The sequence below is a fragment of the Salmo trutta genome, chromosome 15 (assembly GCF_901001165.1).
Source record: "Salmo trutta chromosome 15, fSalTru1.1, whole genome shotgun sequence".
NCBI lineage: Eukaryota > Metazoa > Chordata > Actinopteri > Salmoniformes > Salmonidae > Salmo > Salmo trutta.
Window position 1 is genome coordinate 39,039,181 of NC_042971.1, and position 15,313 is coordinate 39,054,493.

Genomic DNA, 15,313 nt, shown 5'->3' on the forward strand with positions numbered 1-15,313 from the left:
TTAAAAAATAAACTGAAATACCTTATTTACATAAGTATTCAGACCCATTGCTAATAGACTCGAAATTGAACTCAGGTGCATCCTGTTTCCATTGAACATCCTTGAGATGTTTCTACAACTTGATTGGAGTCCACCTGTGGTAAATTACATTGATTGGACATGATTTGGAAAGGCATACACCTGAATATATAAGGTCCCACTGTCGACAGTGCATGTCAGAGCAAAAACCAAGCCATGAGTTCGAAGGAATTATCCGTAGAGCTCCGAGACAGGATTGTGTTGAGGCACAGATCTGGGCAAGAGTACCAAAACATTTCTGAAGCATTGAAGGTCCCCAAGAACACATTGGCCTCCATCATTCTTAAATGGAAGAAGTTTGGAACCACCAAGACTCTTCCTAGATCTGGCCACCTGGCCAAACTTAGCAATTGGGGGAGAAGGGCCTTGGTCAGGGAGGTGACTGACAGAACTCTAAAGTTCCTCTGTGGAAATGGGAGAACCTTCCAGAAGGACAACCATCTCTGCAGCACTCCACCAATCAGGACGTTATGGTAGAGTGGCCAGACGGAAGCCACTCCTCATTAAAAGTTTGCTAAAAGGCACCTAAAGACTCTCAGACCACGATAAACAAGATTCTCTGGTCTGATGAAACCAAGATTGAACTATTTGGCCTGAATACCAAGCGTTACGTCTGAAGGAAACCTGGTACCATCTCTACAGTGAAGCAAGGTGTTGGCAGCATCGTGCTGTGGAGATGTTTTAAGACGACAGGGACTGTGAAGAATGGGAGAAACTCCCCAAATACAGGTGTGCCAAGCTTGTAGCGTCATACCCAAGAAGACTCGATGCTGTAATCGCTGCCAAAGGGGCTTCAACAAAGTACCGAGTAAAGGGTCTGAATACTTATGTAAATGTGATATTTCATTTTTTATATATTTTATAAATTAGCAAAAAATGTTTTTGCTTTGTCATTTTGTGTTAGGAAAAAAACCAATTTAATCAATTTTAGAATAAGGCTGTAACGTAACAAAATGTGGAAAAAGTGAAGGGGTTTGAATACTTTCCGAAGGAACTGTAGGTAACATTCATGTCCTGGGTGATGAACATTCCGTTGTTATTTTACCTGACATGCATATGGTCCTCTTTTTAGCTTGTTCTTTGTAGAATTTTACCTGGAGTTTTACATAATCTTGTTTCTCTTCTCGGACAATTAATCCACAGATAAAAAGGGAAACCTATTTAGTTTTTAGTTAGTTATATTTGATTAATCTATCCTCGTGGGTTTGTATCTTCGTGATATCCAGCAAGGAGGGGACTTGCAGCACGTGAAGCATCTCTACTAGATCCAAGTTCTATTTTAGAACTGGCTGGCTACGCAGACGCTCATTAACGCGCGCAAGCAGTTTGGATGAAATTATTGAATAACATGTATGTGTACATTCATTTTGCTACGCTTATGCACGCAATGTGGCCGGTCTAGTAAGGGTGTTACTGTACTGTACGCGGCCTCAAGCAAATGATCCAATAATCAACATTTCAGGAGATGTGTTTTTATTCACTTGCTTAGCAGCTATGTAAGAACACACTGTTTTTACAATTTTTTCTCAATATGGCTTCAAGCAAAGGAATGAGTGTTTGTAGGGTGCAGTATAATGTTCACTACCGTTCAAAAGTTTGGGGTCACTTAGAAATGTCCTTGTTTTTGAAAGAAAAGCACATTTGTGGTCCATTAAAATAATATCAAATTGATCAGAAATACAGTGTAGACATTGTTAATGTTGTAAATGACTATTGTAGCTGGAAACGGCTGATTTTTAATGGAATATCTACATAGGCGTACAAAGTTCCATTATCAGCAACTCATCACTCCATCACTCCTTTTAGAAACAGACGCCTCACAAGTCCTCAACTGGCAGCTTCATTAAATAGTACCCGCAAAACACCAGTCCCAACGTCAACAGTGAAGAGGCGACTCCGGGATGCTGGCCTTCTAGGCAGAGTTCCCCTGTCTAGTGTCTGTGTTCTTATGCCCATCTTAATCTTTTATTTTTATTGATCAGTCTGAGATATGGCATTTTCTTAGCAACTCTGCCTAGAAGGCCGGCATCCCGGAGTCACCTCTTCACTGTTGACGTTGAGACTGGTGTTTTGCGGGTACTATTTAATGAAGTTGCCAGTTGAGGACTTGTGAGGCGTCTGTTTCTCAAACTAGACACTCTAATGTACTTGTCCTCTTGCTCAGTTGTGCACCGGGGCCTCCCACTCCTCTTTCTATTCTGGTTAGAGGCAGTTTGCGCTGTTCTGTGAAGGCAGTAGTACACAGGGTTGTACGAGATCTTCAGTTTCTTGACAATTTCTCGCATGGAAAAGCCTTCATTTCTCAGAACAAGAATAGACTGACGAGTTTCAAAATAAAGTTATTTGTTTCTGGCCATTTTGAGCCTGTAATCGAACCCACAAATGCTGATGCTCCAGATACTCAACTAGTCTAAAGATTGCCAGTTTTATTGCTTCTTTAATCAGGGCAACAGTTTTCTGTTGTATCTTGCAAACAGAACTTTGTATAATTTTTAAAGTTGAATGTTGAAGACTTACAATTTGCTATAACATCACCATACTCCTGTAATGGGATACTGCTATGCCCTACTACAAATCCATAGCATTTCATTATTTTAAGTGAAACAGGTCAACCATACGTTATGTTGCCTATGTTGTAGTCTAGCACCACCATATGGCATGTCTTTCAGAAAGTCTTCTGTAGTTAAAACATAGTACAAAGAGTAACCATTTCAAATTTCAAGAAAATCTGATATCTGGTTCATATGAAATTCAGTGTTTTATTTGGGAAGTCAGTTGTTCCTCCTGAGAAGAAAGGCACAGAGAAGTGTCAGTGTGTGTCACAGATCCTCCCATTTAGAGCCCTGATTGCAGCAGATGGATCAGGTGATGTGGACGTAATTGTGGACTTGTACAAGTGAAGGTGATTCTCCTGCATTAGCAGTTATCCTTTCTGTTTAACAGTGACCCCTTCTGAGTAGAGAGAGAGCTATGATAACCTGGGCCTTCATTTCAGATGATAGGACCTGTTTTCCTTTTCTCTGCATACATACATTTAAAAAAATATATAAATTGAATGTGCCTCACAAGGGTTTGATAACCACAGATCCTACTCCATGCCAGTAACGGATTCAAGTCTGGCAGTTATACTTTAACGCATTTGTCATCTTGGGCCTGTCAGGTGTTGTTTTTAGTTGTAAAAAGATGCTGAGCATCTCCCGCTGAAGATAATGTTTCATATCTCTGCAAACTCTCTCCCTGTACTACTCTGTTTCCAGTGGTCTCTCTCTACGCAGTGCTGAGATAAGACAATTCTGCGGTTAAGATTTTAATATAGCTTCCCAATGACTCATAGTGATAACTTAAGAGTAGACCAGAGTCTTTTCAGTAAAATTAGTGCACAGTGGTAGACAGAGTGGCCAGGGTAAAACAAAGACCCCTTGCCACAATAAAACAGACAGAGACCCTTGGCCAGGTTAAAACCTCTACAAGATCGGTGTCCCCCCTGTGGAATTATGTTTTTCTAGAAGGAAGCCTGGACAAAATGTAAAAAATTCCAAAACATGCATCCTGTTTGCTAAAAGGCACTAAAGTAATACTTAAAAAAATGTGGCAAAGCAGTTAAGTTTTGGTCCTGAAAGCAAAGTGTTATGTTTGGGGCAAATCCAATACAACACATTACTGAGTGCCACTCTCCATATTTTTATTCGTCGTGTTGGCTGCATCATGTTATGGGTATGCTTGTAATCGTTAAGGACTGGGAAGTTTTTCAGGATAAAAAATTTACAGAATGGAGCTAAACACAGGCAAAATCCTAGAGGAAAACCTGGTTCAGTCTGCTTTCCACTAGACACTGGGAGATTAATTCACCTTTCAGCAGGACAATAACCTAAAACACAAGGCCAAATCTACACTGGAATTGCTTACCAAGAGGACAGTGAATGTTCCTAAGTGGCCGAGTTACAGTTTTGACTTAAATCTGCTTGAAAATCTATGGCAAGACCTAAAAATGGTTGTCTAGCAATGATCAACAACCAATTTGACAGAGGTGGAAGAATTCTGAAAATAATAATGGGCAAATGTTGCACAATCCAGGTGTGGAAATCTCTTAGAGACTTACCCAGAAAGACTCACAGCTGTAATCACTGCCAAAGGTCATTCTAACATGTATTGACTCAAGGGGTTGAATACTTATCTAATCAAAATATATTAGTGTTTTATACTTCATAAATGTTTTACAAATGTTAGAATTTTTCTTCCACGTTGATATTATAGTATTTTGTGAGGATCGTTGACAAAAAATGACAATTAAATCCATTTTAATCCCACTTTGTGAGGCAACAAAATTTGGAAAAAGTCAAGCAGTGTGAATACTTTCTGAAGGAATATGTGTACAGTACCTGTTAGATATTGGGGGCATCTTGGGATGTGCTTTTGTATGTTATTTCTGTAAGAGCGAGTTAGCTAGCATGCTCAAGATGGTAATGGTCACATTAGTCCCTGCTAAATCATAGTTATTTCCATGCTAACAGACAAACCATGAAACTACAGCCATCAACATACTGTTGTCCTGCACATCTAATGTGCTTCCTTGTGTCTATCATCAGGTACTTACATGTATTGTATTTTGTACTATTTTTGTCATGGTTATGTTTGATTACAAAATACGCATTCTGATATTGACATGCAAGCGATGGATCACGAATCTACAGCCATCAACATACTGTTGTCCTGCACATCTAATGGGCAACCCTTGTGTCTATCCTCAGAACAAACACCAATCAAGTTGGCCCGCTGGCTGGGTATTCCTTTCTTTAAAATCACAACGCAAGAGAGTTACGATATACGATCACATCTATTACACTTGTGCCGAGACCAGTCTTTTTGTCTACACTGGACATATGTTACACCAGGTTAACACTGAGACCCATGGTCAGGTTGACACTGAGACCCATGGTCAGGTTAACACTGAGACCCATGGTCAGGTTAACACTGAGACCCATGGTCAGTTTAACACAGAGACCCATGGTCAGCTTAACACAGAGACCCATGGTCAGGTTAACACTGAGACCCATGGTCAGGTTGACACTGAGACCCATGGTCAGGTTAACACTGAGACCCATGGTCAGGTTAACACTGAGACCCATGGTCAGGTTAACACAGAGACCCATGGTCAGCTTAACACTGAGACCCATGGTCAGGTTAACACTGAGACCCATGGTCAGGTTAACACTGAGACCCATGGTCAGGTTAACACTGAGACCCATGGTCAGGTTAACACTGAGACCCATGGTCAGGTTAACACTGAGACACTGGCATAGACGTCAGTTCACCGTCTATTTTTGTTGTCAACTAACGTGAACTCACACTGACATTGGATTTAGGTTGGGTAAAAATAGATACAATTCCCTTACACTGATAACATTTTGCAAATCCAATCAGTTTTCTACATTGATTCAACGTCATCACATTATATTTTTGGGGTTGAAATTATGTGGAAACAACATTGATTCAACCGGTTTTTGCCCAGTGGGAGGTTAACACAGAGACCCATGGCTAGGTTAACACAGAGAGAGAATCATGGCTAGGTTAACACAGAGAGAGAACCATGGCCAGGTTAACACAGAGAGAGAATCATGGCTAGGTTAACACAGAGAGAGAATCATGGCTAGGTTAACACAGAGAGAGAACCATGGCCAGGTTTACACAGAGAGAGAATCATGACCAGGTTAACATAGAGACCCATGGCTGGCCAGGTTAACACAGAGACCTAGGTTAATTACACAGAGACAGAGACCCAGTCCAGGTTACCAGCACCGTTCCAGCTGGCAGTGAGTCAGCACTGCACTGGCAGAAAGTCTTGTTTCATGCGGCTCACAAACCTTTGTCGCAAATGGCCTCCAGGAGATGAAACAACATGGCTTAATAAGGTGTTAAATTGGACATGATCGTTAGGCAGAAGGCTAATTTTATGCAACCTCTTATTGCTTCTTCTCCATCTTCATTAATCTGGCCATTTGTTTTTGCTCCTTGGTTGCAAGAAAATGGGTGGGGGAGGAGGACGGGGAGTGGGAAAGAGTGAACAGGAGAGTTAGAGAGCTAAGAAAATTGAATATGGTACAGAAATCGGATCTTGTTGGTGTGATTTTATACTATTGTTACTTCTGACATTTGCTTAGAGCAATTCTCATAAAGCAAGCAAGTTATGAGGAGTTTTGAGACCTGAGAAATGCTTGATTAAAGCAATATACAAAAGGCCAGGAGGATTTGCCTGCAATTTGCATACAGCCTGAGGCACAGGTGTTGAAATGCCTACTAGATATAATATATGTCAGTCGCTATATTGGTGCCCAATATCCCTTGATAGCCCGTAGATTGGGACAGATATTTTAGGGGAACAAAGAATAGAATCTTGGGCAAAAAGCCATGGTATTGAGGAGAAATATAGTTTAAAAAAAACATTTTCATACATAAAATCTCCATTCCCTAGGCTCTTTTGAAGCCTTTCATACATTGTAGTTGACAAAGACGAGGGTCAACAAAGCTGTATGTGACAGTGTATATTGTTATGATGACATAATAAGCCTTCTCCCTTTGTCAGCTCGTGTTTTTATTTTTTCCTGTGTCTGTTTCTCTGTGTTTTTGCAGGTTGGATAGTGGCAATAGTGTAAGGGACAACTAGAACCAAGCTAAATTGATGGATGTTTTTCAAGAAGCCAACTTTTCTGTGCTGGCTCCAAACCTGGAACAGATCAACAAACAGGATGAGAATGGTAAAGACATTTGTATGTTGCTTTGCTAAAAACACTTTACTTGAATCCAAAAAATGATGGACACACCAAGTTGTAATTCCTCACCACAGGTGTATATCAACACTTCATACTGTATGTTTTAGCATTTTAAAATGTTTCTATTAAGGAACAGAGGGAATGCTGTTACATTATCACAGTACATTATGTCCTGCTGGTTACAAGGAGGCACAGAGTTCTTATATGGAACAAGATGCTATGCATTGTTTTCACCTCCTCTGCTATTGAGTTTGCCTGTTACCTTCACAGAACTGAAAGGCAAGAAGCCCCAGCCTTGATATTTAGTGACCTTAACCTTTGCTGCATCTGAATGGATGAGCAATGTTTCAGTGCTCAGAGACGGTCCAATGTGTGGAATGTTTTCCTCCATTTTTTACTTCTGAAAGTACTTATCATCCTTTCCCACCCCTAACGATCCTGAATGACAAAGAGCAGGGGAAAGGTTACTAACTTTGTCATTCCTTCCATGTATCCTACAAATACATGAACCAGAGTAATAGAAGAGGCAGAGCAGAGGCCTTATTTAAGAGTGAAAAATAGGCTAATGGCATATTTCCACTATAATTGTCCCATTACTTTCTATTGGGTATTTTATTCTCAATGTATTCTTATCACAAATTACAAGAAACACAATGATGAGAAAATGATGAGCATTTCATTTTCCTCAATAAAAAGCAGAATTCACCTTTTCAGCTTGAATTAGCTATATTATTCCTTGTCTTTGTATAAAAGGATTACTTTGTGCAGCCTGTTTAAAAAAACACGACCTGTGCATTTTATCAACTGTAAGAGAGGCTAGGAACATACATTGAGCTGAAAATAAAAAATAATTAAAGATAGGAAATAGTAGGGTATATTAAAATGTCCTCTCATATAGGACAGTATATTAAAGTACTCTCACATTGTCCATCAGTGAGTTCACTGGTGAATCAGTTATTATCTGATATAATTTCTCTGTTCTGCTCTACAGAATCACACATCCAGGACAGTAATCTGCAGCCAGACAGCACCGCCATCTCACCTACAGCCAATCAACCAAAAGGAGGCCATGAGAGTGAGAGGACCTCACTGAACCCATTCTCACCCCTCAGCCCAACAGAGACCTCTGAGCCCAGCATCACCACCACTACCACTGATGACTCCTCTTCCATCCATGCCATCTCCCTCACCTCCTCTTGCACAACAAAAGAGGTGAGTCCCTGGGCTCTTCCAGAGGACTGTAGTAACAAAGCAGCTTTCACAATAATGGAGATAGGGAGTGTATCAGCCCTGTCTGGAGGAGACTGCCTCATGCCACAAAGCCGCACATGCCTGGGCTGTTTCATCGAGACCAAGGACGCTACAGAGCCTGAGCCAGGGCTGGACCTGGGCCGGGACTATGACCCCTGTCCTGTCTCCTGTCCTGACATGGCCATGCAGTGCATGAGTTCTGGGGATGGTATCCGCTACGGGGATCAGCTGCTCTCAGACCAGCTCCTCAGCTACCCAGAGCACAAGATCAGGGCAGAGGAGAAGACAGATGATGAGAAGTCAGCAGAGGACAGCGACTCGGAGGACGCCACGTCGAAGAGTATCTACGAAGGCCTGCTCCTGGACAAGTGCAATGGTGAGGAGGCTCTACTGGCCAACTCCAGCCAGGACTGGGGCTGCTTTGAGTCCTTTATCAGCGAGAGTAAGATCGAGCTGCTGGACCTCTGCTCTAAGAACGAGCTCTCTGTCAACCTCTTCTCAGAAGAGGACGTAGACAACTACATGTTTGATGATGAGGACGAGGACTCCACCCTGGGCAGTGACGTGTGCTCGCTGAAGATCCGCTACGAGTCCTTCCAGGACAACGTCCGAGAAAAGACCAACCCCATTCAGGAGGAAACCCAGTTCAACTTCTTCCCAAGTGTCGTGGCCAAAAAGGAGGGTGAGGGAGCAGTGAAGAAGGGAGCTGAAGGGGCACAGGTGAAGGGAGAGATAGTTGAAGTCTGGGCTGCTGGAGAAAAGGTTGACAAAAACAACAGCAGCAGCTTTGCTGAGGTGACGCCGAATGTCAGTCCAGAGAGCAGCTACCTGTTTGACTTCAACAATTCCACAGTGGACTCTGGAGAGTACAGCGATGACAGCTCCTGTACTGGATCCTCCCTGGACACCTGCCAGACCAAACAGAAACACTGCTTCCTCTCCAGGGAGAACTCCAGCTCCTCCAGCCAGCTGAGCTATGGGCTGAGGTCCAAGAGAAAAGTCAGATACAGCGACGACTATCTGTACGACGTGGATTCTATCGAGAGCGAGAGGAACACAGAGAAAAAAGACAAGCAGACGGTGGGTCCAAAAAAAGAGGAGGATGATGACTGGTGTCCAAAGAAGAGGAGAAAATCCTCACGAAAAGAGCCTCCAGTGATAATCAAATACATCATCATAAACCGATTTAAAGGGGAGAAGCACATGTTATTAAAGCTTGGCAAAATTGACACATCAGAGACAACAGTAAGCTTAAGTAAGGACTTAGTTCATAAGTACCAGAGAATGGCTCCTCTGAAAGACTACTGGCAAAAGAGGCGCCAGGAAATGCAGGAGCAGCGCATGCTGGCTGCTGGTGATAAAAGAACATTTCCAAATGGCTGCAGGCGTTCCCTTAATTCGAGCCTGACAAAACGAAAATACAGGATTGCAAATAGAGTCCGGATTCAAAGAATTCACGCTGTAAAGCTCTCGCCAAACCACACCGATCACAAGCAAGAGGTGGGCGCAGCTGAGGATGAAGCTGCCTGTACAGATATGGAATCTATAACAACAACGACCTCTGACTGTGCTGCTAGATTAGACCAAGGCAGTGTGACAGGAAAAAGCAGATCGCTAGAGAGGGAGGGGAAAAGACTTGGGAATAAGACTGTGCAAATAAGGAAATTTAAAAGCGAGGCCAGACTGAGGTTGAAAAGAATGAACGAGGCTCAGCAGGAGGATGGTAAAACTGTGATACAGCTACAAGAGGTTGGCCCACTATCCCCAAATCAGCACCCTGACATAGTTTACTCCACTGCAGGCAGCCCCCAGATTTGTGATGACTCCACTGTCAGTGTCGACCCCAATGAAAAGTCCACTTTTATACCAGCCCCCTGCTCCCCTTCCAGTACAATGACCCATCCTGTAAATGTGAATAGTGGTCTACATGTCATCCCTGGAGGCTACCTGCAGACATTACTAGAGGCCTCTGACTCATCCAGTAACACTGGGCTGACATATTACTCCCAGCAGCATCAGCAGCATCCCCGACAGCAGTTTCCTCATGGCCTCTCCCAGGAGGAGAATCCATTCACTAACCTACAGCTGGCCCAGAGCTGTGTTCTATCCCCACCCTCAGAGTCTGAGCTCCAACAATCCCCCTCTAACTGCTCCAATCAGATGGAGCCAAACTTCACTCACACATCATGGCAGTCTGAAGGTAAGCATTTATCATTTACACCTGATATTAAATCTGAACCTTCTGGCTTTTCCAGCACCATTTCTTTGCCAATGACAAACAACTTGCCGTTGTCAGGATATAGTCAAGTCAATGTAGATGGCAACAGACTGCTGTATGATAAGGCATATTTGCCTGAGGAGCCACCAGGACTAGACTCAGGCCTACAAGTCAGCCAGTCAGCTAAAGAGGAACAAGTGCAGTTCCATAGAGTCACTCTAAACACAGAGAACGGCAGGCTGGCCAGCTATGACTCTATGAGTTCACTGTCTGCCACCTCCAGCAACTACAGCTCTATGAGTCTCAAGTCCTGTGAGAAAGAGAGTGAAGAGGATGTGAACGAGAACTTCTTGGCCCACTGCAGTCCCAAACTGGTGATCCAACAAAGTACCGATGAAATCACTCCCCTCAGGGAGTCTACAGACCTACTGGACATCTCCAACTTCACCCCCGATAAGTTCAGGCACTCGCCGTTGTCAGAGATGTCGCCACCTGACACACCAAATCTCTCCCCACAGGTGATGGGGACAGAAATGATGGAAAGCCTAGGAAAGGCCAGGGAGTTTCAGGGAGAGACAGGAGACATGACTCTCTCAGCTACACCTGATGGGACTAAGTGGGACTGTAATGTCCTGCCAACACAAAACCATGATGGCAGAGCGATAAACAATCATCAGTTCCAGTTCCATACTTTCAATGACAATGACGGCACAGGTAAGATTGATGGCCCCAACGTCTTTGATGAGCAGCCCGAATCCATCGGAGGTCGAACTAAAGGTCCCAAGTCAAAAAGGAAAGCAACCAGTAAACAGAAAAGCAAGGCTCCAAGGGCCCCCAAGACAGAGAAGAACAAAGCCCCTAGACAGAATTCTAGTTCATCCAAAAAGCTAAAAGCCCTGCTTGATGCAAAGGCAAATGCAAAAGGTGAAGAAAGTGAAGGCCTTGCTGGACTGTCAGAAGACTGGCCTTTACCGGAGGAGCATGGTGGGGGCTGGGCAGACGGCAACAACAACAGTCCTATGGATGACGACCAGCGAGAGTTTGAAGAGCCCTCCAACATCCTGTCCAACATAGCCTCTGGGATGGCAGAGGTCCAGAGATTTATGAAGGTGTCAATCGAGCCACTGTGGGACCCCATGTCTGGACTCTGTCAGCCTCCAGATGCCAACAGCCTTAAAACTAAGACACTTAAAATCCTGGCGGGAACAACAGCTAACGTCAGGAAAAAGGGTGGTTATACCACCTCCCCTGTGGCAGGAAGGGGCAGGAAGGCAACTGGCATGGGAGCCAAAAACCAAGCCAAGTTAATTCCTTCAAACCCCTTCTTCCCCCCTCTCATGCTGGACTGCAACATGTTCAACAAGTCCAGCCTCGGTATACCTGGCATCTGTGGGCCCGCACACAAAAAAATGTACCGTCACAAAACCGGTGCAAAATTTGCTCGAGACGAAAACAATACAGGGAAGCGGGACTCGAGCAAGAACGTAGCTCTGATGGCCTCTTATGAGAAACTGAGGTAATATTTTGTACCAGTGGCTGCAAAATATGTCCCACTCACTCTATTTCCTCCTGCCCCTTGCTCAGTTCCCTGGGTTCCCTTACTGCTCTCCCTTTTTGACTTAAATCCAAGTGTTGCATGGCAAAGACTTTAATCTTGACTACCCCACCTGCTTATTTTACCCTAAATAGAGCCGAAATAACTTGCATGTAAGATTTTATTTGTTCCTAAGAAACTACCTATTGAGTGATTGATTGTCTTCAGCTTGACTGGGTTTTCAAACTACCGTGGCTACATTTTGTTTCTGACTGCTGCTTGATTCACCTTTCTTGGTGTTTAGATTGTTTTGTTTTTTGTTACTTTAGGTTTGACTTTTGTATAATAAGAAAGATTGCCTTGAAACTGTTTTGAAAATAATTTTTGTGATACTTAGTGGTTTGCTTTGTTTTTTTCATTTCTCCATTTCAGCAGAACAGCTTGCCCCATCTTAATAATGTCAAAATTCCGTCTGTTGCTCTCCACAAAATAAAATCACAGTTCAAAAGTTGTCCGTCCTTACATTCAGACAGTGGTTTCCTTCAGTGTAAGAAGAGAGAGTGGAGTGAGTCATAAGTGAACAGTTACACTAGGCCTATCCTATCCTTACTGATATCACCCTGCCATTCCAGTTATGGATGTTTCAGTGGTGTTGGAGAACTGTATCGTTGTTCTGCTGGGAACCAGACTTCATAATTAAAAAAGGGACTCTTTTTGTATTAACAATAAGACAAATTTATCAAACTGTCCTAATTGTATTAATATCTTTAAATGGTATTATTTGTCATTGGCTTATTGCCATGGTTTGGGGAGAGTTGGTGGGAGGGTAAGTGGAGTAAGTACCCAGAATTGCAATTTGTTAATGCTATTGTACAGAGACATATGCACTATTTGCAGAATATGACAATAATTATAATGTTGAAAATGGAATTAATGTGCCAAACGTTGATCAAGTACCTGTATAAACATTTTCTATCTGTATGTATATTGGCTGTTTCATGTTCTTTTTGTTACGGTTGTGCGGTGGGGGTTCTGGACTATGGTGGCCGGTCGACATTCCAGAGATCTTACACTTGGGATCTATTCCGTTTGCCAAGCACCTGCAGCTGACAGTGATACACCTTTTACCAAAATGCAAATGACTGTCTTTTCTTTCATACATTCTTCTGAAATGATTGCCATCTGAACTCCAAATCAACAGCCAGCATGGAGATACAGAGAAAGGGATTAAATATGCTCTAACAGGTTAATTACATCGAGATCATCGGACTACAAGGTTCTATCTGCATTTTTGTCAAAATGTAGTTATTGGCATAGCCTTGATCTGTTCAATGTTCTCTACCTATATAGTACTGTAAATACACCAATTCATGTTGTTAAGTTCAAAAGAATACAAGATAAAAATTGCTGACACCATTGAAACCTATGAGGGTTCGGAACTTTATAGCCAATTATCTCAGAATCATATTTTTGCAGATAGAACCTTATAGACCCAAGCGCTCAAAATCTTGAGGTTTGCATTTGTACTATACTCAAGATGAGCACACAGATTAATGTAATGTCATGCATTCACCTACCACTGCACCAACATGGAGCTCTATATTAGATTTCTACAATTTATTTCAATTGACATAAATTGATACTATCCATCAGAGATCAATATTTATTGTGAAGACCTTTGTCTCTCGCAACCTCGCTTCCCCTCCATTTTCTCCAAGTTGCCAGGCTAGCCATTTAGATGTGGGATCAGGACAAGTGTCACCACCAGGTGGTGTGGAGCAAACTGCCTTATATCATCCCTGCCCATTGTCAATTGAATGTACTGTACTTCCTCTCCAACAAGAGTTGTATATGATGTACCACTGTTGAGCTGCCTCGGAAAGGTGCTTGAAAGCAAATAAATTTACAGGTAATTGAAAAAAGGATGAAGAAATCCTCTGTGCCCTATTTATGAATGTATTAAATACTGTTTGATGTAGCCTAATTCTGCCATGATTTTGACATTCATTGAAATTATGTTTTGCCTTTTTTGTTGAAAAGAATATTGAGCTTTATAAATATTGTCAGAGTTGTTGCCAGAGGGATTCCAAAAGAACTCTTGACGTCCTCGATGAATCTTGTATATTTTTCAGTGTGCCGATTTGTAAAATATTTTCTAAGTGTATATTTTTCTTAGAAAGTGCTGTGAAGTATTTGTGAGTGTGGATACTCTTTTTCACCTTTACAGGCAGTGAAAGGGATGCATAATGACATGCCTCTGGTTTTAAAAACCAAAATAACAAACATGACAAAATAACTCCAAAAAAGGAGAGGGTAAAACACTGGAAAAAAAGCTGTAACATTTTGTTGGAAGTTTTGTAATCAGACCAATCTTGTTGTGGGAGTGTAGTGCTACTGTGTAAAAAGTATGATAAAACAAAAAGAAAAACTGAAATAAAGACATGTTTGTGATTTTATTGCTGTTTTATAGATTTTCATGTAAATCATTCTAGTATTATTTTGTTTTGTTGTAACTGTTGCAAAGGTTTAAATATTTGTGGACAAGCCTGTATGGTGACAATGTAATATTGGTAACTTGCTGAGTTTTGTAATAATGTTTATGGAATAAATATAAAATAAAAATGAGCTTTTGATTGCCGCTTTCAGATGAGGTCTCCATTTTCTTCTCTGTAGGGACTGTATTGACCTCTTTCTGAAAATGTATACAGTCCTTATGTTGCATGCATCTTGAAGATTTCAAGAAGTGATAATAAAATATAAAATATTTATTGTAGTCTGTGCATGTGTTTGCATGTCTGAAAATAGATTAATTCCCAGGACTCCACATAATGCTAAACATGTTACTTCATATAATTTTTATTTTCAGATATTTGCTTTGATGAATAGGCAAATGTTTAGAGAGACTACAATCTATCAATTCCAGTGGCGTATATTCATGGATCGCTTCCCTGCAAAATTGACCAAAACACAAAAAAACATAAAATAATGTATATTTTATCTCTCTTGTGTTTCATTATTTTCCTTCAATTCACAAGAGGTTGAATGTATCTCACCGGAGAAAGCATCTGAGCATGCAAAACAGCTCCCCTCTGTCTCTGTATGTGTAGCCCATCTAGCTGATGATGTCTGGTCATTGAATGCAAGGGAAGCAAGCGAGAATTTGGCCTCCCTTGATAATTTTTTAAATAAAATAATAGCCAATCAACGAACTGAGTGAGCTCAATTGTGAATGGTCCTGGTGCACCAAAAAAAGTGTCAAGGGAAGCCAGTTTGGATTTGGCTTCACACCAATCACATCACATCAATAACCAAAAGTCATAGAAAGAAAAAACTTGAATTGTTGCGTTTTGTGTCAATTTTAGCTAGCTAAAATTGACCCTGTCCTAAATTAGCCATGAATGGAGATAGGGATTTTGACTTGTGGTTTTACTTAATTCTCCGTACTGGCCAATGATTACAATGGCG

The 15,313-nt window shown here is 41.8% G+C and overlaps 1 protein-coding gene across 1 annotated transcript in view; it reads left to right on the forward strand.

The window, feature by feature from the left end:
- Positions 1-14,493, forward strand: part of LOC115148983 (neurite extension and migration factor-like) — an 84,430-nt gene extending 69,937 nt beyond the window's left edge. Inside the window, exons 2-3 of the mRNA XM_029691365.1 lie at positions 6,706-6,830; positions 7,837-14,493. Coding sequence (XP_029547225.1) covers positions 6,755-6,830; positions 7,837-11,834 — 4,074 coding nt within the window. The 5' untranslated portion in view covers positions 6,706-6,754 and the 3' untranslated portion in view covers positions 11,835-14,493. The remainder of the gene's footprint in view (positions 1-6,705; positions 6,831-7,836) is intronic.
- The last annotated feature ends 820 nt before the right edge of the window (positions 14,494-15,313 follow it).